This window comes from Nycticebus coucang, chromosome 14 (assembly GCF_027406575.1).
Source record: "Nycticebus coucang isolate mNycCou1 chromosome 14, mNycCou1.pri, whole genome shotgun sequence".
Classification (NCBI taxonomy): Eukaryota; Metazoa; Chordata; class Mammalia; order Primates; family Lorisidae; genus Nycticebus; species Nycticebus coucang.
In genome coordinates, this window is record NC_069793.1 from 90,703,200 (window position 1) to 90,728,594 (window position 25,395).

The window sequence follows — 25,395 nt, forward strand, 5'->3', positions numbered from 1 at the left end:
TCTCTGCTGAAACTTTTCAAGCAAGAAGAGGCTGGTCATCAACTTTTAATCTCCTAAAGCAAAAAAACTTTCAACCCAGGATCTTGTATCCAGCTAAACTGAGTTTCATCTATGATGGAGAAATTAAATACTTCAATGACATTCATATGTTGAAAAAATTTGCCATAAGTAAACCAGCTCTTCAGGATGTTCTCAGACCTATCCTCCACAATGACCAACCCAATCCTATACCACAAAAGTAAACTCACTCAGAAACTTCGGATCAAACTCCAACTTCCACACTGGCGAAAGGATTAAAAATGTCCACTGGACCTTTGAAAAACTCGATACCCAAAATTCCACCAGACTTATCCTTACTCTCCATCAATGTGAATGGCTTAAACTGTCCTCTAAAGAGGCATAGGGTAGCTGACTGGATACAAAAACTTAAGCCAGATATTTGTTGCATACAAGAGTCACATCTCAACTTAAAAGACAAATACAGACTCAGGGTGAAAGGATGGTCATCCATATTTCAGGCAAATGGTAATCAGAAAAAAGCAGGTGTTGCAATTTTATTTGCAGATACAGTAGGCTTTAAACCATCAAAAGTAAGGAAGGACAAGAATGGTCACTTCATATTTGTTAAGGGTAATACTCAATATGACGAGATCTCAATTATTAATATCTATGCACCCAACCAGAATGCACCTCAATTTATAAGAGAAACTCTAACAGACATGAGTAACTTGATTTCCTCCAGCTCCATAATCGTTGGAGATTTCAACACTCCCTTGGCAGTGTTGGATCGATCCTCCAGAAAGAAGCTGAGCAAAGAAATCTTAGATTTAAACCTAACCATCCAGTATTTAGATTTAGCAGACATCTACAGAACATTTCATCCCAACAAAACTGAATACACATACTTCTCATCAGCCCACGGAACTTACTCCAAAATTGATCACATTTTAGGTCACAAGTCTAACCTCAGTAAATTTAAAGGAATAGAAATTATTCCATGCATCTTCTCGGACCATCATGGAATAAAACTTGAATTGAGTAACAACAGGAATCTGCATACCCATACAAAAACATGGAAGTTAAATAACCTTATGCTGAATGATAGCTGGGTCAGAGATGAGATTAAGAAAGAAATCACCAATTTTTTGGAACAAAATGACAATGAAGACACAAGCTATCAGAACCTCTGGGACACTGCAAAGGCAGTTCTAAGAGGGAAATTTATAGCACTGCAAGCCTTCCTCAAGAGAACGGAAAGAGAGGAAGTTAACAACTTAATGGGACATCTCACGCAACTGGAAAAGGAAGAACATTCCAACCCCAAACCCAGTAGAAGAAAAGAAATAACCAAAATTAGAGCAGAATTAAATGAAATTGAAAACAAAAGAATAATACAACAGATCAATAAATCAAAAAGCTGGTTTTTTGAAAAGGTCAATAAAATAGATAAACCTCTGGCCAACCTAATCAGGAAAAAAAGAGTAAAATCTCTAATATCATCAATCAGAAACAACAAAGACAAAATAACCACAGACTCATCAGAAATCCAAAAAATCCTTAATGAATATTACAAGAAACTTTATTCTCAGAAATATGAAAATCTGAAGGAAATAGACCGATACTTGGAAGCACGCCACCTTCCAAGACTTAACCAGAATCAAGTGGAAAAGTTGAACAGACCCATAACAAGTTCAGAAATAGCATCAACTATACAAAACCTCCCTAAAAAGAAAAGCCCGGGACCAGATGGTTTCACGTCAGAATTCTACCAAACCTTTAAAGAGGAATTAGTACCTATATTACTCAACCTGTTCCAAAATGTAGAAAAAGAAGGAAGACTACCCAACACGTTCTATGAAGCAAATATCACCCTGATCCCCAAACCAGGAAAAGACCCAACAAGAAAAGAAAATTATAGACCAATATCACTAATGAATATAGATGCAAAAATATTCAACAAGATCCTAACAAACAGAATCCAGCAACACATCAAACAAATTATACATCATGACCAAGTTGGTTTTATCCCAGGGTCTCAAGGCTGGTTCAATATACGTAAATCTATAAATGTAATTCAGCACATAAACAAATTAAAAAACAAAGACCATATGATTCTCTCAATTGATGCAGAAAAAGCTTTTGATAATATCCAGCATCCCTTCATGATCAGAACACTCAAGAAAATTGGTCTAGAAGGGACTTTTCTTAAACTGATAGAGGCTATCTACAGCAAACCCACAGCCAATATCATATTGAATGGAGTTAAATTGGAATCATTTCCACTCAGATCAGGAACCAGACAAGGCTGCCCATTGTCTCCATTGCTTTTCAACATTGTAATGGAAGTTTTAGCCACCGCAATTAGGGAAGAAAAGGCGATCAAGGGTATCCATATAGGGTCAGAAGAGATCAAACTCTCGCTCTTCGCAGATGATATGATTGTGTATCTGGAAAACACTAGGGACTCTACTACAAAACTCCTAGAAGTGATCAAGGAATACAGCAGCGTCTCAGGTTACAAAATCAACATTCATAAATCGGTAGCCTTTATATACACCAACAACAGTCAAATTGAAAAAGCAGTTAAGGACTCTATCCCATTCACAGTAGTGCCAAAGAAGATGAAATATTTGGGAATTTACCTAACAAAAGACGTGAAAGATCTCTATAAAGAGAACTATGAAACTCTAAGAAAAGAAATAGCTGAAAATGTTAACAAATGGAAAAACATACCATGCTCATGGCTAGGAAGAATCAACATTATCAAAATGTCCATACTACCCAAAGCAATATATACTTTCAACGCACTCCCTATTAAAGCTCCACTGTCATATTTTAAAGATCTTGAAAAAACATTACTTCGTTTTATATGGAATCAGAAAAAACCTCGAATAGCCAAGACATTACTCAGAAATAAAAACAAAACAGGAGGAATCACACTACCAGACCTCAGACTTTACTACAAATCGATAGTGATCAAAACAGCATGGTATTGGCACAAAAACAGAGAAGTAGATATCTGGAATAGAATAGAGAACCAAGAGATGAATCCAGCTACTTACCGCTATTTGATTTTTGACAAGCCAATTAAAAACATTCAGTGGGGAAAAGATTCCCTATTTAACAAATGGTGCTGGGTGAACTGGCTGGCAACCTGCAGAAGACTGAAATTAGACCCACACCTTTCACCATTAACTAAGATAGACTCTCATTGGATTAAAGATTTAAACTTAAGACATGAAACTATAAAAATACTAGAGGAGAATGCAGGGAAAACCCTTGAAGAAATTGGTCTGGGTGAGTATTTCATGAGGAGAACCCCCCGGGCAATTGAAGCAGCTTCAAAAATACACTACTGGGACTTGATCAAACTAAAAAGCTTCTGCACAGCTAAGAACACAGTAAGCAGAGCAAGCAGACAGCCCACAGAATGGGAGAAAATATTTGCAGGGTATAACTCTGACAAAGGTTTAATAACCAGAATCCACAGAGAACTCAAACGCATCAGCAAGAAAAAAACGAGGGATCCCATCGCAGGCTGGGCAAGGGATTTGAAGAGAAACTTCTCTGAAGAAGACAGGCGCACGGCCTTCAGACATATGAAAAAATGCTCATCATCTTTAATCATCAGAGAAATGCAAATCAAAACTACTTTGAGATATCATCTAACTCCAATGAGACTAGCCTATATCACAAAATCTCAAGACCAGAGATGTTGGCGTGGATGCAGAGAAAAGGGAACACTTCTGCACTGCTGGTGGGAATGCAAATTAATACATTCCTTTTGGAGGGATATATGGAGAACACTCAGAGATCTAAAAATAGATCTGCCATTCAATCCTGTAATTCCTCTGCTGGGCATATACCCAGAAGACCAAAAATCACAACATAACAAAGATATTTGTACCAGAATGTTTATTGCAGCCCAATTCATAATTGCTAAGTCATGGAAAAAGCCGAAGTGCCCATCGATCCACGAATGGATTAATAAATTGTGGTATATGTATACCATGGAATACTATGCAGCCTTAAAGAAAGATGGAGACTTTACCTCTTTCATGTTTACATGGATGGAGCTGGAACATATTCTTCTTAGTAAAGTATCCCAAGAATGGAAGAAAAAATATCCAATGTACACAGCCCTACTATGAAACTAATTTGGGACTCTCACATGAAAGCTATAACCCAACTACAACTTAACAATAGGGGGAAGTGGGAAAGGGGGGGGGTGGGTAGAGGGAGGGGAATCGGTGGGATCACACCTGTGGTGCATATTACAGGGGTATTTGCGAAACTTGGTAAATGTAGAATATAAATGTTTTGGCACAGTAACTGAGATAACGCCGGAAAGGCTATGTTAACCACTGGGATAAAAATGTGTCAAATGGTTTATGAAGTGAGTGTATGATGCCCCATAATCATATCATTGTATACACTTATGATTTAATAAAAAAATTAAAAAAAAAAAAATAAAAAAAAAAATAAATAAAGCTGGGGGCATCAGCATACCAGATTTTAGTCTGTACTACGAAGCCATAGTGGTCAAGACAGCATGGTACTGGCACAAAAACAGAGACATAGACACTTGGAATCGAATGGAAAACCAACAAATGAAACTAACATCTTACAACCACCTAATCTTCGATAAATCCAACAAGAACATACCTTGGGGAAAAGACTCCCTGTTCAATAAATGGTGTTGGGAGAACTGGATCTCTACATGTAAAAGACTGAAACTGGACCCACACCTTTCCCCACTCACAAAAATTGATTCAAAATGGATAAAGGACTTAAATTTAAGGCATGAAACAATAAAAATCCTCCAAGAAAGCATAGGAAAAACACTGGAAGATATTGGCCTGGGGAAAGACTTCATGAAGAAGACTGCCATGGCAATTGCAACAACAACAAAAATAAACAAATGGGACTTCATTAAACTGAAAAGCTTCTGTACAGCTAAGGAGACAACAACCAAAGCAAAGAGACAACCTACACAATGGGAAAGGATATTTGCATATTTTCAATTAGACAAAAGCTTGATAACTAGGATCTATAGAGAACTCAAATTAATTCACATGAAAAAAGCCAACAATCCCATATATCAATGGCCAAGAGACATGAATAGAACCTTCTCTAAAGATGACAGACGAATGGCTAACAAACACATGAAAAAATGTTCATCATCTCTATATATTAGAGAAATGCAAATCAAAACAACCCTGAGATATCATCTAACCCCAGTGAGAATGGCCCACATCACAAAATCTCAAAACTGCAGATGCTGGTGTGGATGTGGAGAGAAGGGAACACTTTTACACTGCTGGTGGGACTGCAAACTAGTACAACTTTTCTGGAAGGAAGTATGGAGAAACCTCAAAGCACTCAAGCTAGACCTCCCATTTGATCCTGCAATCCCATTACTGGGCATCTACCCAGAAGGAAAACAATCCTTTTATCATAAGGACACTTGTACTAGACTATTTATTTCAGCTCAATTTACAATCGCCAAAATGTGGAAACAGCCTAAATGCCCACCCACCCAGGAATGGATTAACAAGCTTTGGTATATGTATACCATGGAATACTATTCAGCCATTAAAAAAAATGGAGACTTTACATCCTTCATATTAACCTGGATGGAAGTGGAAGACATTATTCTTAGTAAAGCATCACAAGAATGGAGAAGCTTGAATCCTATGCACTCAATTTTGATATGAGGACAATTAATGACAATTAAGGTTATGAGGGGAGGAAAGCAGAAAGAGGGATGGAGGGAGGGGGTGGGGCCTTGGTGTGTGTCACACTTTACGGGGGCAAGACATGATTGCAAGAGGGACTTTACCTAACAATTGCAATCAGTGTAATCTGGCTTATTGTACCCTCAATGAATCCCCAACAATAAAAAAAAAGAAGAAAATTGGTATAGAAGGGACATTTCTTAAATGGATAGAGGCCATCTACAGCAAACCCACACCCAATATCATATTGAGTGGATTTAAACTGAAATCATTTTCACTCAGATCAGGAACTAGACAAGGCTGCCCATTGTCTCTACTGCTCTTTAACATTGTGATGGAAGTTTTAGCCATCGCAATTGGGGAAGAAAAGATGATCAAGGGTATCCATATAGGGTCAGAAGAGATCAAACTTTTGCTCTTCGTAGACAATATGATTGTATGTCTAGAAAACACCAGGGATTCTACTACAAAACTCTTAGAAGTGATCAAGGAATACAGCAGCATCTCAGGTTACAAAATCAACACTCATAAATCAGTAGCCTTTATATATACCACCAATAGTCAGGCTGAAAAAACAGTTAAGGTCTCTAGTCTATTCACAGTAGTGGCAAAGAAGATGAAATATTTGGAAGTTTATCTAACAAAAGACGTGAAAGATTTCTATAAAGAGAATTATGAAACTCTAAGAAAAGAAACGGCTGAAAACATTAACAAATGGAAAAACATACCCTGCTCATTGCTGGGAAGAATCAACATTGTTAAAATGTCCATACTACCCAAAGCAATATACAATTTTAATGCAATCCCTATTAAAGCCCCACTATCATACTTTAAAGATCTTGAAAAAATAATACTTAGTTTTATATGGAATCAGAGAAAACCTCAAATAGGCAAGACATTACTCAGAAATAAAAAAAAAGCAGGAGGAATTATGCTACCAGACCTCAGACTATACTATAAATTGATAGTGATCAGAACAGCGTGGTACTCGCACAAAAACAGAGAAGTAGATGTCTGGAACAGAATAGAGAACCAAGAGGTGAATCCAGCTACTTACCATTATCTGATCTTTGACAGGCCAATTAAAAACATTCAGTGGGGAAAAGATTCCCTATTAAACAAATGGTGCTGGGTGAACTGGCGGGCAACCTGTAGAAGACTGAAACTGGACCCACACCTTTCACCATTAACTAAGATAGATTCTCACTCGATTAAAGATTTAAACTTAAGACATGAGACTATAAAAATACTAGAAGAGAGTGCAGGGAAAACCCTTGAAGAAATCGGTCTAGGCGAGTATTTTATGAGGAGGACACCCCGGGCAATTGAAGCAACATCAAAAATACACTACTAGGACCTGATCAAACTAAAAAGCTTCTGCATAGCCAAGAACACAGTAAGTAAAGCAAGCAGACAGCCCTCAGAATGGGAGAAGATATTTGCAGGTTATGTCTCCAACAAAGGTTTAATAAACAGAATACACAGAGAACTCAAACGTATAAGCAAGAGAAGAACAATTGATCCCATGGCAGGCTGGGGAAGGGACTTGAAGAGAAACTTCTCTGAAGAAGATAGGTGCACAGCCTACAGACATATGAAAAAATGCTCATCATCTTTAATCATCAGAGAAATGCAAATCAAAACCACCTTGAGATACCATCTAACTCCAGTAAGATCAGCCCATATCACAAAACCCCAAGACCAGAGATGTTGGTGTGGATGTGGAAAAAGGGAACACTTCTGCACTGCAGGTGGGAATGCAAATTAATACATTCATTTTGGAAAGATGTTTGGAGAACACTTAGAAATCTAAAAATAGATCTTGTGGGAGGGTTAAGAGGTCTCTGGGAACTGGATCACAGGGGTCTGGTGACCGCTCTAATATGGCTTGCTCCAGTGCTGTGTGGAGTCAGGAGGAGCCACCCAGCAAATAGATCAGTCTGGGAAGGTTGATGCCTCCTTCCCCACCTTGCAGCTCCACCTACTTCATCTTTCTAAACTATTTGCCATGAAATATGGCCACAAATTTTGATGAGTGTTAAAATTTCTCTCTCCTATTCTCAATTCTATCCTAGATAAAGCTCTACAACAACATGAAAAATTCAAAAAGTATTTAATTCCATTTCTGATAACATTTGAATTATCTCTGATAAGCTTTAGTTTTCTCACTACCATATGTTTTCATTAAAGCATTATGTGATCAATTAAGAAAATAAAAAAAATAAAAATAGATCTGCCATTCAATCCTGTAATTCCTCTACTAGGCATATACCCAGAAGACCAAAAATCACATTACAACAAAGATATTTGTACCAGAATGTTTATTGCAGCCCAATTCATAACTGCTAAGTCATGGAAAAAGCCCAAGTGCCCATAGATCCACGAATTTATTATAATGGATTAATAAATTGTGGTATATGTACACTATGGAATATTATGCAGCCTTAAAGAAAGATGGAGACTTTACCTCTTTCATGTTTACATGGATGGAGCTGGAACATATTCTTCTTAGTATATTATCTCAAGAATGGAAGAAAAAGTATCCAACGTACTCAGCCATACCATGAAACTAATTTTTGGCTTTTCTATGAAAGCTATAACCCAGGTATAACCTAAGAATATGGGGAATAGGGGAGGATGGGCGGAGGGTGGGTGATAGGTTGGATTACACCTGCTGTGCATCTTACAAGGGTACATGTGAAACTTAGTAAATGCAGAATGTAAATGTCTTAACACAATAACAAGAAAATGCCAGGAAGGCTATGTTAACCAGTGTGATGAAAATGTGTCAAACTGTTTACAAAACCAATGTATGGTGCCCCATGATTAATGTACACTAATGCATTAATATACACAACTATGATTTAGTATTAATAAAAAATGATTCAAATTATAAATATTGTATTATGTTTATTTTACACAAAAATCATAATAAAGATTAAAAAAAAGAAAAAAATACATACATGCAGTACAAAAATGTACAAAGCAGTTTTATTCAGCCTAAAAGCAAATGTTCAACAGTCAACTGGTGTCTGGATAATTTAAATACTACTCAGCAATAAAAGAAATTAACTATTGATATAGATAACATGGACGAATCCTCATAAATCTTACGGTGAGAGACAGAAGCCAGACTCAAAAAATTACATGTTGTATTGCTCAATTTATATAAAATTCTGAAGTAGACTTCCTAAATTATGAAAGTAAGAAAGTTGATTGTCTGGGACAAGGATAGAGTGATTGAGAAGGGGTGTGAGGAAACATTTGGAGGTGAAAGAAATGTTCTATATTCTGATTGCCTGATTATTCTCATGGTTAAAGGCAAAGGTCCTACGGATGGAGCGGAAAAGCGTACAAGTCTTAAAGTTACATTGTGGAGGCCAAAGAACAACATAAAGCAAGATATATTCACAGCATGATGAACAGATTCTATCTTCCAATGGTAAAATTAGTCTTCAAAATTATGTGCCAAAGGATGTGTCTATGGACAGTGATAAAGAATTGGGCCATTTTTGCAGTTAATCTGCTATCCTGATCAAAGTCCCACATTTTTATTCCTTCTATTCTTACTGATTTTCCTGACAATCCAACTAGTATTTTTCTGAGCTCATCTCTTTATTCTAATATTTTGATGACATGAATATGCTCTTAACGTTGTATTTTCAAACTCCTTCCCTTGGCTTTGTAAGCACCCTTGATTACCTTCCCAAGCTGTCAAAGATGACAGTTTTACCTAACATTTGGCACTGAATATTCTGGAACTTCATCTTCTCATTCTCAAGTATCAGATCCTCACTGATTATTCTGCCAATTACAAATATTTAGTGTCCTATTATAGCACTTACCCATTTCCATTTCCATGTACCAAGTTTTATGATAGCAAGATAATGATAGCAGATCCCAGGTTATTACTGAGGGAAATACCTCTATCTCATTTATGCAGCATCCAAAAAGAATAGTATTGATTGGCATTGGTGAGGTAGTCGGTTGGTACTTTATACAGTAAGTTAGGAACTCTGTTTTGCTATTTTCAACCTCTGACTTCCAAAGTTGCCTTCGGCATTAATATCAATTTACCCAACAAAGAAGAATTAAAGATTCATAGTTTTTTTGAGACAATTCTTCTATACCCTATTACCAGGAGTTAGCACAATAGCCTTGCCCATTTACATAGAAAAGAAGGCAAATGTGGGTCCAGGAGACAAAAGAAAGGATTTTGAAAAGAACTGAGGTTTCCAGGCTTTGCTATCTGCTCCATTTGTTTGTAAAATTATACTATTTTTATACTATTATTTTATGGTTTTCCTATTAATTTTATTATGTAGTTCTAAAGTCTAAAGGTCAGGAAAATGTTAACCATCCTCCCTGACCTTTAGGACACATTAACTTTAATTATTCTTCATTTTTAAGTCTATGCTCTTTAATCTCCGTCCCTTTCACTTATTTATTTTTTTTCTTGAAACATCTCCTTTATTTACTGGGCTATTTTTTTAAACAAAAGTTTTGTCTTTTTAAAAAATTTTTTGAAATTGTTTGTTACAAATTACTATGAGAATACAGATGTTTAGGTTACATTGTTTTCAATTCTAAGGTAAAGTTCAGGTTGTAGTTGAGCCCTTCACCTGGGGGTGTGCTGAACCCCTGCTGTTCCCTTACACACCTACACTGTTCTTGTTGATGTCAATGATGTTATTTTTAATTTTATTCTTACCACTCTTTCATCTTGAATTCCATACTCTTCGGTGATGGTTGGTGATAAACCTGTTCGATTTTTCTAGATCCTTTATCTTTATATCTTTATCACCTTTTCAATCGCGAAGGAAAACTCATCAGATACAGATTCTAGGTTTAGAGCTTTCATTCTTCTTTCTAAGCATATTGCACATAATTATTCCAAAATCTTCTGCTTTCATAGTTGCTGTTAAAAAGTGGCGAACATTTTAATCATGCTTGTTTTGTAGATGACGTCTTTCTTCTCTGTTTACTTTCTATTGGTCATTGGCGTTCTGTGGTGCTACTCGTGTTTTGTAATACTGTGTTTTCTGTACTTACGAATTCATGCTCTTCACCATTTCAGGAAAATGTTATGCTAATTTCTCTTCAGATATGACATAGTCTTTTCTCTCTAGTCTTTCTCTCTATTTCTCCCTCCCTTTCTCTCTCCACCTCTATTTTTGTTATTTTTGATCGATTTATGCTCTCTAGCTTTATATTACATGTATGTTAACTGATGAGCTAACTATTCCCATAGAAGCTCATGAGCTAATTCAGTTAACTTTATGAACTGAATTAATGAATATTTTCCTATTTTCTAGCTCTCTGTCTCCCAGTGTCTGGTTCTATATATGAAGCTCAAATTTATCTAGAACTTTTGGGAAAATTCACTTCAACTATGTCTAATTTGATGTTCAACCCAGCCATTGAGTTTTGTGCTTTATACCATAATGTTTTTTAATTTCTATTTTATTTTTTAGTCCATGCATTTACTTTTATAATCATATCTTTCTTGATCATTTTTAATCCAGGATTATTTGTATTCCAAGGTTTATTGCTATAATATTCTATATAAAATTATGTGCTATGATTTATTTGATAATTCCAAGAAGGCTGAAGAAGAAAAATTGAATCTATTAGTGCAGTGGTTCTCAACCTTCCTAAGGCCACAGCCCTTTGATAACAGTTCCTGTGGGTCGCAACCCACAGGTTGAGAACCCCTGTTAGTGCAACAATATAAGAAAGTCAAATTTTACCATTAAAATACAAAGATTAGGCTGGGCATAGTGGCTCACACCTATAATCCTAGCACTAGGAGGCAGGTGGATTGCTTGAGCTCACAGGTTCTAGACAAGCCTGAGCAAAAGCAAGGCCCCATTTATACTAAATATAGAAAAACTGAGGCAAGAGGATTGCTTGAGCCTTGGAATTTTAGATTGCTGTGAGCTATGATGCCATGGCATTCTACCCAGGAAGACGGCTTGGGATTCTGTATCAAAATATATAATAATATGAATAATGAATAAATAAAATACAAAGATTAAGGAATCTAGTTTTTAGGTCAAATATTAAATCTAACTATTGTCATTTAGAGAGAATCAGATCAAAACAAAGTGACACACGACCAAAAAAAAGATAAAGATAAGAGCATAAATAGGCAAGGAGCACGAGGTTAATGGATATTTGGGGGAAAAAAAAGATAATTTAAAGTAAAAATATCATTTAATTATGAAGAGGGTCATTTTATTTGGATAAAGATAATTAGAACTCTAAAATAACATTAACTTTCATGAACGCTTATTTCCAGAGAGAAGAATTAATCAAAACACAAAATAAAGCTTTCTGAAATATAAGAAGGTACAAATAGTAATGGGAATAGTGGAAATTAACACACCTCTCTCAGTCTGATACATCAATTAGGACAAAAGTGAAAAGGATTCGGAGAAGGAGTTTTCCGTGGCCTGGAGGAACAAGCCAGTGATCTCCAGGGTCCTCATTCCTGCGTCAGGCAGATCGAGGTTGCACATTTTGATCCAGGTGTATTTCTTTGTATTTTACTGTATAAATATTCCATAGGAGATAGGATTCAAGGAAAGGTTAAACTGCTTCAAAATTATCAAAAGCACTAAAATAATATCTGAATGACAAGAAAATCTAAAGACAATTTTAAAACTTTTATTATAAATAAAATATTCCTCTTTTTTACAATCAACACGGAACTTGAACAAAAATTAAATCTATACAAAGATTGAGATAGATATAAATCTATCTATATCTATCTCTATATCTATAAAGATAGATATAAATCACCACAAAGATTGATTCATCAAGTTCCCAAAAATAGAAACTGTATAAGTCACTCTCTCTCCATATCAAAACATACTTCGTGTGGCTACAGTTGATAGAAGAAAAGATAGTCTCCTAGGCTCTTGTTATTCATCATAAATAATAATTTTACTAATCATTCAGCTCAAAAGGTTAAGAGGATAGTCTTCATAGGCTGATCACAAAAGAGGAAACAATAAATTTAAACACACAGAAACTCACAAGTTAAAACAAAAACTAGCAGTGAAAACTCAAAATGCTTATTTTAAAGACCAGTAAAATAGATAAATCTCTAGTAAGGCTAAGAATTTAAAAATCATTATATCTCACGTTATTGGGTACTTAATTTGCCATACATTTTGCTAAGTAATTTACAAGAACTGATCTAATCCTTAAAAGAATATTCTGATAATCATTTCTTCATTTATTCTTAGATATTTATTAAGTAGTAACAAAATACCACACATCGTATGAGGCACTTTAGTTCAGATTGCTGGAAAAAAAAATGATTTCATTGCACTAAAGATATTTTCATTCTGGAGGAATAACTAAAAATCTTCATTTTATAGATAAGAAAACCAAATTCAGAGAAGTTAGGCAATTTTTCTAACATCACATAGCCTATTTGCATCTAAATTATATTTGAACCCAGGATCCCTTAAGGCCCATGCTCCTCTGTGGGGGAAAAAACACAGAAAGCATATATTCATTTCATTAAAATTATGAAGAATGTCTGAAGACCATTATCATACAATTGTAAACTTTTTCTTGCCTAGATACTCTCTGCCAGGCATGTCAAGTAATTTAATGTCCACAATTATTCTCTGACATACACAATAATATTTTCACCACAGTTTCTAATTGAGGAACTTGAAGAAATGAAATGTTATATGACTTGTAGTTGCAGAATTAGCTTTATACCCAGGAGGTCTGGCTGTGTAAGCAGCACTTTACTACAGTGAGTAACCACTTATGGTTGGGAATTTTTTTTTGAAGTTTGACGATTCTAACTCACTGCTAAAACATTGAATTTCTAATAAAATAATTGATTTTCTAATAAGACATGAATTAATGAAGTTGACAAAAGCATAAATTTAAACACAACCAAGGGAAAACACAATCGAAAACTAATTCAACGGATGGTGGCAGACCCAGGGAACGTTTTGTCAGAGTCCTATCAGTATTTCAGGGAAAACATTCTATCTAAGTTAATATAGAATACCAGCAGTGGGAATATTCTGGCATGTTTACCAAGTAATCGGTCATCACTGTGCTATCACCACTGTCAAAGCTATCTGTACCAAACCAGTCATGAACCCCCTAACACTAGCATCCCCACAAACAGACAACTGTAACCTACAGACAGTCTTGCCTTTGAATATACATGCAAAAATCCTAAATAAAAAAAAAATTACAAATCAATTCCGGTATATCTTAAAAGAATAATGTGCCATACTAATGTAAGAGTTATTCCAAAAATGCAAGATTTATCATTTCTAGATATCAAATGTATGTCTCTAAACAAACAAGCAGAAATTGCTAATTCCTTAATCCAGCAATTTCATTTATATATTTCATTCCTAAGAAAGAAATTAAAAACGTATTCAAAGATACACAGGGTGTTTACCATAACATTGTTTATAACAGTGAGGACTGATATCACCTAACTCCAGTGAGAATGGCTCTTATCAAAAAGTCTGAGAACAACAGATGCTGGCCTGAATGCAGAGAGAAAGGAACACTTCTCCAGCACTGGGGGGGCTGCAAACTAGTGCAACCTCCGGGAAAAATACTATGGAGATGCCTCAAAGAATTAAAAGTAAACCTACTGTTTAATCCAGCTATCCAACTACTGAGTATTTACCGAAGCAAATATATATATATATATGTATTTCATCAAAATGTACACATACTAAAATGCTTATAGTAGCACAGTTCACAACTGCAAAGATGTGGAATCAACCCACGGGCCCATGGATACATGAGTGGATTAATAAAATGGAGCAATGCTCAGCCAAAAAGAAAACCAAAGAGGTGAATTAATACCTTTTGTAACAAGGAGGATGGAACTGGAGACCATTCCTCTAAGCAAAGTATCACAAGAATGGAACAATAAACCTTATCTACACCATTTGTATCACTACTAAATTGGAAGTAATCGATCAACACTCAGGTACAGGATGGTGCTGAAGCTCTGGGAAAGGCAAGCAGATGGGAGGGGTGGGAGAGGACAGGAAAAGCCACACCTCACGGGGACAGTGCACACTGTCTTGGTGATAGGTGTGCTTTTAAGTTTGACTCAAACTACACAAAAGCAATTCATACGTAACCAAAGGTTTGTACTCGACAATATTCTGAGGTTAAATAAAAATTAATTAATTGTTAAAAGAAAAAGTAATATAAAAACATCTTACTTTAGAATTTATAATCTATGGTAGATTGTTATACAAAAGATGTAAGTCGAACACACAAAGCACTTTGTCATTTAAAGGAAAATATTCTAGCTGGTTACACGAATAAGGATGTTGCTGAGAAGGAGACGTTTAGGGCAAGTCTCAAAGGATCAGTAGGATTTTAACAGATATGATTGGTAAAACAGAGAGATTTGTTCCTGAATCAGGAGATGCGGAAGGAAGTTGCAAAAAATCAAACTGAAAAAAGGTGATTGGGTCCAGAACATAAAGTGTATTAAATGTAAACAGTATTAATAAATCAGGGGAACAGAACTGAGAAGCCTAAAGGAGATTTGAGTATGTGGGAACCAATTATATGACAAAGGCCACATTTCAAATATGGGAAAAAGAATGTCCCTTATTTAGTGATGGTGAAATAATTAGTTTTATTCGCTATCTCACACCAAAAAAAAAAAAAAATAGTCTATAAATATCCAAATATTTGGAAGTAATAAAAAACACTACCAAAAATACTCAGAAAATAATGACAAACTTGAGTTTGCATACAAGAAAAAATCTAGAAGTCATGAAGGACATTATAGACAGGATTATTTCTCCCTAAAAATGTTTATGATATTTTATCACAGATGCCATCAGAAGCTAATAGTACACTGGGGCAGGGGGAGAGTATATTTCTAAGAAACAAAGTCTTCATGGCCTTAATAAACACTAAACTGTAAATTAGCCGACAAAAATGAAAGAAAAATAAGAAATATAACATACACGAACAATTTACAGAAATGCAAATTCAAAGGTCCTATAAATTTATGCAAAAGGTGTTCAACCTTCTAAGAGTTTGGGGAAATATTAATTAAATAAGCAATAAATTACCCTTAATTTACCTATCAATAAGAACAAAATTAAACAGATTGATCCTATGCAATCCTAGCAAGAATATTGGGAAACAATATCGTATATACATACCTTACAGGTGTGGGAATGGCTACTATTTGTGTGTATACTGAAAAACAATCTGGCAAGATTTTTTTTTTTTAAATATGGAACGCTTCACGAATTTGCGTGTCATCCTTGCGCAGGGGCCATCCTAATCTTCTCTGCATCGTTCCAATTTTAGTATATGTGCTGCCAAAGCCAACACATGACAATATTTATTAACATGAAAAATGTGCATGCCCTTTGATCCGTCTTTGTGAACGTCTGCAGCAGGGAAGAAAAGAAATAATACACAAAACATGGCGAGGTGGTTTGTAGCAGCATTGATTTTTAGTAGTTAATAAACAAGGAAGAACAAATCTGGGGCTACGCCAAATGTCTAATTATAGGGGCAGGTCATTAAATTCTGTTTTATCTATATAGTTAGAATGAGTCAGGCCAATATTTATTGAATATGATCTTTTAACAATAAAATAGCAAGTATCCAAGATTTACAACTTTTAAAACTCAAAAGTAGCCCATCATATGTGTGAATACAGGCTCATAAAGACAGTGTGGGAGACTGCATGTAAACTGTATTTGTTGTTGCAGAAAGACAGAGTTGCAGGGATGGAGGCTGAACAAGATTTTATGTAATTCATGACCCGGTTGTTGGACTCATTGCAATAAGCCTTTATTAGTAATTTCAATAAATTTTGTCATTAAAAATATAGCAATGTTTTAAAAAATAAAGTAGAATCTATTGAAATCTGTAAAGTATTATCTCTGAATTGCTTTTCTGAGTGTGCAGGAGAAGGAAACTACTCTTTTGTAATTCAGCTACTTAGCAGACAATTCACATGGAAAGTGAAATGTGGCAACCAGCACATGTCCTTTAATTGTGATTACATTTTACTGTACTCAGCCTATTAAGTACTCAAATTACCAGATAACAGAATCTATGTTCCTAACAGTGGAGAGGATATTAACAGTATTTTTGCTCCCTATTGTAGCCCCGTTCCAACTATCACGTGGATGAAGGTTAATGGTTATATTCCCAGTAAAGCACGTCTGCGGAAATCTCAGGCAGTGCTGGAAATACCAAACGTCCAGCTGGATGATGCAGGCATATATGAGTGCAGAGCGGAAAACGCACGTGGAAAAAATTCCTTTCGTGGACAATTACAAGTATACAGTAAGTGTTTGTAGCAAAGCAGGACGCCTTAGTTCCAAGAGTCAAACTGAAAATGCAAACTGATTTAAATTAATATTGTTGGTTATGTACATAAAAAAACAAGGAATAATTTATCATCGTACCTCTTTTGCATGGTAAAACATCAAATAAAATTATCCTACACATAGAAATGATTTAATTTAAAAATGAATATGGAATTACAGTCTCTTAGTACAACATGCAGAACTTATAATCTTAAAAATGAGATCGTTTCCTGGGACCAGTATTGCCCTCTGATAAGTTAAAAATATTATAAACTCTCTTAACTTGTTCTAGCACTGGGCCTGAATCAGGGGTGAAAATCTATTGCCCATGAGCCAAATCCTGCCCAGCTGCTATTTTCTGTAAATAAAATTTTATTAAAACACACTCACACCATTTTTTTTTTTAACCTATCATCTCTGTCAGCTTTTGCCTCACTCTAACAAAATTTAATAGGGAAGAGACCACATGCCTTTCAAAGACTTAAATATTTACTATTAAACCCTTTACAGAAAAAGTTTGTTGTCATCTGGCTTAAATTAATACATCCATATGAGAAACAGCCTCGACAGCCTGCAAATGTTATATTGTCTTAAAATGTCAAGGAGTCAACCAAATTGTGTTTAAGAATCAGGAAAACCTGGTTAAAAAGCATTTGCAATTTTATCTTTATTTCTAAGGATTGCAAATCGTGCCCACTTTTCATATTTGCTTTTTGTTAATTTTTTTATTTCAGATTAATATAAGGGTACAAAGGATTAAGTTACAAAGTTTGCATTTGTTAGGTAAAATCTGTTGTAGCTGTGTCCTGCACCCACGAGGTGGGCCATAGACGCTTACATTGTGCCCATTAGATGGGAGACGCTGATCTCCCGCTGTCCTCTCCCATCACTTGGATTGAATTGAGTTTTTCCTCTTGTGTGGGAGTGTATTAGTTCATCTACTGGCTTCATGTTAGTATTGAGTACATTGGATTCTTGCTTTTCTATTCTTGTGGTATTTTACTAAGAAGAATGTGTTTCAACTCCATCCAAGTTAACACTCATATTTGCTTTTATAATATACATAAGGGGTAAGTGATAATATTCATTTCCCAGGTGAGGATACCAAAAAAGAGAGAAATACAATAAGCCAGAGCATTGACAATGTAAAGCAAATATCGATGCTTTGAAAAGGCGATCACCCTAATTGTGTATTGGCTGATTCCTCCAAGAAACCACGACAGTCACTGTGTCTCAAGATCAGTTCTTCTAAAAGCTTAATGCATGTTACATGAATTCAAACGGTCTTTCCTTTTAACAACTCCTTTAGAAATTCAGCACCCTCTGCAGATTGAATATGCCTTGCCTTGCACGTTCATTCATTCATTCATTCATTCAATCAGTGTTGTTCAGTGGGACTTACAGCCCTCCATGCTGGCAGCAGAGCTTCTGAGGAACTCAAGGATCATTGGATTAGATGAGAAGTGAGCCCCACATTAGAGCAGAGCATGCTGGGTGTTGTGATAAAGGCATGTGCCGAGGACATGGGACCCTACTCAGGGAAGGCTTCGCAGAGGATCAGTTCCTTAAAGGCTACACAGGGGGAGGCATCCTGAAAGGAAGGAAGGGAAATAGAGTCTTAAAAATGTCAAAGACTGAAATATCAGCACTGCTTTGGTTATTTTGGGGATGTGGATGCTGCATTTGGATGAAATCCACCAAGTTCATAACTTTATAATTCCTCAAATGATTATGAGAACTCTATTGCCACATGAGAAAAAAAGACGGTTGCTTCTGTATCCAATGGAACAACGATTCACATTCAAATACATTATGTCATTTTATCCTCACAGCAACAGCACGAAGTATCAGTCCCACTTTAAACATAAAAATCTGATGATGGAAGATAAGAGTTCAACCAGAATTTCACAGCTCAAAAGCACAAAAAATTGCAAGGGATGCCTGCTACCCTGAGGGCATTGAGAGAAAGTCCCAGATCTGTCACCCCACACCGAAAGAGAAGTAGGGTGTGTGGTCTGGGGACTGAAGCTCGTGCTGGACAGTATGCGGGTCGCTCCTCACCTCACCCAGATACTTAATTCATAGGTGATAATGACTGTTGCCAGGACCGTAAGAAAGCGACGCCTTCCATTCCATTCTGCGGGTGTACGTTCTGCGAGAGCATTTACGATTAAGAAACGATCTGTGGGCTCTCCCAGTCAGGCACCACTACATACTCACTGTAGGCCAGCGAGGGAAAGACAAACCTGCCCAAAGTACGCATCACTTCTACAGCATTTTCTAGAAAGACAAACTGGGCCAGCTAGCGGCTTGGTGTATATTTCCGTCTTTGCAAGGACAAGGTGTCCTACAGGCACGGGCTCCCTCCTACAGCCCACGTTTGGACGGCTTCCTTCCAGCCTCCAGCAGGTGCCGTGCACTTTGGTTTGGCCTAGGTAATTGCAGTTGCCTTCTCTTGTCCTGGGACAATCGTAAACAGTGCCCCGTTTCACTTCCAGAACTATCTCAGTTCTCAACACATTCATCTCACTTTCCTATTTTTGAAATTGTCATTTGGACATGAGGGTTTTCCTCTCCATCAAACTCTATGAAATGTAGGAAAGATCTTGGTCAACACTTCCCCCTGCCTGGCGGTAGGTATAGCTGGAGAGCTGCCTGGCTCTCCACCGCACCTGTGAGTTTTATTCAGAGGACTCGCTGGGAGAATGGATTACTGTTGGAAGTCCTGTAGTTTAAGGTCTACCTGTGGAGGAAATAGAGGAGGACCATTTTTATCCAAATGGCCAATATTTACAGAGTACTGAAAACATAAATGATCTACCCTGTACCTCACGTTCTTCCTGAAATTGTAATTACAGGAAGGCTTTACATGTTTAGCTATTAGACTCAAAAATAAACAGGGTCCTAAGGTAGCCTTTCCAGTCCTACCCCTTTTTTAAAATTATTATTTTTGTTAAAACGGTACAAAAGTGAGTGCTCATATAAATGGCAGACATAAATTTAGGCCCCTTATTATTTATAATTCAGCATTTGTATGATAAACATAAGACAAAAATCACACAATATACAAAAGACTGGTGGTTAAAAATTAAACTTACATGTCTAATATGATCAGTAAAAAATGATAACGAAAGGAAAAATCAAACTATAAAAAACTGAAAAAACTTTAAAAAATAATTTTAATGTTAGAATACGTTTCCTAATTATTCTATTGAATATATCTTTTGTTTATAATGTAGAGTAGTTTTATGGGTTAAATTATGTCTTTGATTCTTTCTGGTTTTTGATGATGCATCAAAACCAAACTGGATTTAACTAATCACATAAAATTTAAAGTTTTTATTTTCCCAATGTACGTTGAAAAGACCTTAATTAAAAAGGAAAGGATGAAAGAATGGGGAGAAAAATGAAGAAAGAAGGTGGAGAGCAGGGAGGAAGGAAGGAAAGAAAACTAAAAATCCTTTGAGCAGTTTCATCAGGATCTTTCATATTGGGAGGTATTTTATGTACAGAAATATTATTATACAAATACATGTGGTCTATGAGTTTAAATAGGTATCCTGTGCCCTACCAACTAGTCACTTGTCATTCTGCAAAGACGCTGTCACTGTGATCTCTAGCTAGTTTATATTTACCATTGAGACTAGGGATATATCACTGTTAAAATACACCTTTACCATTGAGACTAGGGATATATCACTGTTAAAATACACCTGCAACCAGAATATGTAAAAGAAAAGGAATTTACACCGTATATCCAGCAAAGGATTACAATTGCATTTTCAGTGTAAAGTAGCATTGTAGATGTCTTTACTTCCATAAAATATCCAGAAAATAACCTCACAAATGCTCTTGGAGTCCAACATCTGCAGTTTCATTATGAACTTTTCCAAGACAAAGAGTATTTTTTCTTATTTATCCTATTTCTTTGCATCACTAAGCATTATGTTCAGCACAGAGTGGAGAATTGTTATTACAATTCTATACTGTTACAAAGATGGATGTTTAGTCATACACGTCATTCGACAGGGTTCACTGTGAAAAGTAGGTAACACTCAGGAAAGACTGAAGAAGTGACGGCAGATAGTAGCAGTCACCCACTGCTTGTGTCACAGATAGGACTACTCTGCTAGATACTTCGCATACATTAACTTATGACAGCTCTTAGGTGCTGCGGTTCCCATTTGATAAATGGAAACTAGGCCTCCAAGTAAGAAATTCATGACCCAAGGTCCTATTAACAATGAACAATAGAACCAGAATGCAACTTAGAACTGGAAATGACATCAGAATTAAACTGTGACCTCTATCCCCAACTTTAAGATCCTGCCTCTCAGTGAGAATTGGTAGCCTGAGCCAAGGCATGAGATGAGAATCAGATAGAGGGTAGATAATTCCTACTTGCTGTATTTTATTAATGTCAGAGAAAACGGTTTGATATATTAAAATTCTTGGAAGCAGTTTTTTCTTTTTTTTTTTAGACGGAGTCTGACTTTGTCACCCTTGGTAGAGTGCCATGGTGTCATAGCTCACAGCAACCTCAAACTCTTGGGCTTGAGCAATCCCCTTGCCTCAGCCTCCCAAGTAGCTGGGACTATAGGCGTCCACCACAACACCAGCTAGGTTTTAGAGATGGGCTCTCGCTCTTGCTCAGGCTGGTCTCGAACTCCTGAGTTGAAGTGGTCCTCCTGCCTTGACCTCCCAGAGGGCTAGGATTACAGGCGTGAGCCACCACACCTGGTCTTGGAAGTAGTTTTTATTCTCTATTTTTATTTTCTTCAAAATTGTGTTCTATATTAGGCATGATTACATTAAAATTCATTAAAGATATACTGTAGCGGGCAGCGCCTGTGGCTCAAAGGGCTAGGGCTCTGGTCCCATATGCCAGAGGTGGTGGGTTCAAACCCAGCCCTGGCCAAAAACCACAAAAAAAAAAAAAAAAAGATTTACTGTAGCAAATGATATAAAATTGTAGACTCCTGATAAATAATTTCACACATAAAGACGTTTTTTTCGATCCTATTTCTTTGGAGAAAAAAATTCTTGGTTTGAATTATTCTAATGTTGTTTAAAAAGGGGGGTACCATATCTATATTTACAATTGGTAGAAAATGAATTTGAATATCATGAGCAATAGATGGGAGAAGGTGGTCAATGTATATTACATTTAATCATCACAGTGGCCCACTGAAATAGGAATTGCCTCTGCAGCTCACAAATAAGATTCATTAATGTTAAGTAACTCACTCCCAGTCTCAGAGGAGAGCAAAGGCACAGCAGCAGCAGAATTTGAACCCACGTTCACCTCCAACTGTATGATCTTTTCAATATAATAATAATATCTATTAATACAATAGATATCTATACAATAATCTCCCTTTCACTGGCTGAGAGCTGACAGTCATAACATTGAAAGTGATCGATACGGATAAAATAAGTTCACTCCTTAATACTTAAGAGTGCAGGAGCAAAGCAGGAGGCTAATAACACTTAGCATCTATCAGTAGAGAATTACAGAATTTCTGACAAGCGATAATACACAAGAAGTTTCTTTATGCACATCTGCTTAGTGTTTTAAAACTGTAACCTGGAGACTGATCTGAAGTTCAAATGCATTGTGTAAATACAGTGCATCTGGCAAGGTTTTAGCAGCTTCCGAGTTTAAAGTGCCATATGTCTCTCAGTTTTCCACACCCTAAAATAGGCGGCCTGACAAAAGCTAGATAAAGATACCAGGTTTATTTTGTCAGTACCACGCGCTAACCGATCGCACGACTGGAGCTCTGATACTAGGTTTATTTTTAACATGGCACAACCTGCCATTTTCTTCTGCAGACAGATTCAAGACTCCCGACAATGCAGACCAGTCTTGATGTCTGTTCACCCACATTCAGAAGGCAAAGCCAAGGCCCTTTAGTCACCTGTAATCCTTTGCCAAAGAAAACTTTTCAATGTAACCTTTTGTGTTTCTTATTTACATTACCAATAATTTTATTGTTGCTTAACAATTCTTAAAACTTAAAACTGTACGATTCTTAAAGCTATCTTTTTCATATCATGGCCTAAGAGAAATTCTTTCAGACTTTAATTTTTTTTTTTTTACATTTTATTACTGTCCATTTACATAATTTCTTTTAGCTTGGTCCATATAGAACAGAGCTAGTGGTTTATAAAACATCTTGCAATGCAAAAAAATCTGCAGTAACAGTAAAGCTGATCTTATATTGAATATAACCTATTTTTTCCAGGTTTATCATGAAGGATGACACTTCATAAATTCACATAGCCTTTATGTCAGAGAATGTTTATTCATTAATGACATTAACTGTATTTCTCTAATGTGGGGCTTGACGTCATTACAACACGATACACAACCAAATTCTATTTGTGTGTGTATGTGTGTGCACACGTGCTTGTGTGTTTCTGTCTGGGCTTGCTTGAAAGCTTTTATATTAAGTCAATTAGTGGGAAGTTTATATGAATATAACCTTGAGAATCGAGTGATGTCACCAAGTCATACTTGTGATTTATTTCAGTTTGTTTTTTGCTGTTATGTGTCCTAGATATAAATATAAATATTGATAATGAAAGTGATAGACCTGGAGAGATATCTGAGTCCTACACATAGACGGGCAAAAAAGATTCATAAACCAGAGCGAGTCATTGTCCAAAGTGGCAAGATCTGGAACAGCATCTGTCTTTCATCTGCCAAGAATGGATAAGTTGATAGCATTTTTTTAAATTATCAGAGCAACATAACAAGTTATTTTTATTTGTAGAATTGTTAATGGAGTGAATTTGAAGAATATTTTAATTGCATCTCACCCGCCTACATTCTGAGCTGACAGCCAACAGACACTGTGGCATATGTAGCTATTGTCAGGGAAAGCTTCGCGCCCATAGTTGTGTCCAAAAAGAATGCAAAGGAAGAAAAGCAGAAATCAACTCATTTTCACATCCTTGATCACTTGTTTGATTCCCATGACAAATTATTTTTGGAATCAGGACTCTATTTAGGCCATTTTACAAAGTAATCCAAAATATGTTTGAAGAAACATTTTTTTTCCAGGTGTCAAATCTGTTTTTACTTTAATATTTTAACAGTTCTTTCCAAATTTTTTATTTTTGTTACTATGCTAAGATCTTTTAAAATTTCTTTTTCATGCCCACATTCATCATAATATATTAATAGGCAGATCATTAAATTTAACTGATAAAAAAAACTGATTTATGTAATCCACTGTTATGTACGGGACAGTGTTTTTCCTAAAGTAAATATACATTGTTGCATTAACTCTGCTCTCCAAGCTCTTGCTATCTAGCTGGGTGTCAAAACGTAATCAACTAAAAATTAAATAATAATTTAGGCCATCCACAGAAGAGAGATAAAATCTATGTGATTATTTTCCAACTAGATAAGAACTAAAATGTCCAGAGAATATGCAGATAACTACCTTTTAGGATTATGATTAATGTGCCTGATTTAATTTAGACAAAACATTGACTAGTGAATAGAATTAAAAGGGAAACAGAGATGGTAGGTACAGTGTTCCATGTGAAGCTTTGAAGAAAATACACACGCACTTAGGACACAGCAAACTGATTTGCTTCGATTACAAGACTCATACACAGTATAAAGTAGGGCAAAGTAGGGTAGGAAAGTTTACAGAAAGCCCAAGAGTTGAATATTGCTTTCATATCTCACCACTCCTATCAGTACTGTTAGCCTACAAGAAGACATCAAAAAGTTCATGGAAGGGGCAGTGCCTGTGGCTCAGTGAGTAGGGCGCCAGCCCCATATACCAAGGGTGGCAGGTTCAAACCCAGCCCCGGCCAAACTACAACAAAAAAATAGCCGGGCGTTGTGGTGGGCGCCTGTAGTCCCAGCTACTAGGGAGGCTGAGGCAAGAGAATCGCGTAAGCCCAGGAGTTGGAGGTTGCTGTGAGCTGTGTGAGGCCACGGCACTCTACTGAGGGTAACAAAGTGAGACTTTGTCTCTACAAAAAAAAAAAAAAAAAGGATCATGGAAAAATAGAAATAAAAGATACATATCAAAAATATAATTTTATTTCTTGACATAATCATCTCAAATTCCAAAACACTTGTGCAAAAAAAAAAAAAAAATACCAGCCACGTAGTCTATCCTTAAAGAACTGAGAAATCTTGGAATTTAACCAGGTCAATGCTATCTTTTTAATATTGCTAACGGAAGAAACATGAGTGACCTATAAAGATTTTTTTTAACAGTTAAAAAGAAGTCAGAAGGAGCCAAATCAGGACAGTAAGGTGAATC

The 25,395-nt window shown here is 36.1% G+C and overlaps 1 protein-coding gene and 1 non-coding gene across 2 annotated transcripts in view; one reads left to right on the top strand and one right to left on the bottom strand.

Annotated features, from left to right (window-relative positions):
- CNTN5 (contactin 5) overlaps positions 1–25,395 on the top strand; it is a 1,447,249-nt gene that overhangs the window by 1,126,268 nt on the left and 295,586 nt on the right. The window contains exon 10 of the mRNA XM_053561942.1: positions 16,897–17,078. Within this exon, the coding sequence (XP_053417917.1) occupies positions 16,897–17,078 (182 nt within the window). The remainder of the gene's footprint in view (positions 1–16,896; positions 17,079–25,395) is intronic.
- On the bottom strand, positions 16,003–16,109 carry LOC128566120 (U6 spliceosomal RNA). The gene has a single exon (XR_008374416.1). It is a non-coding gene; the product is annotated as a U6 spliceosomal RNA (small nuclear RNA).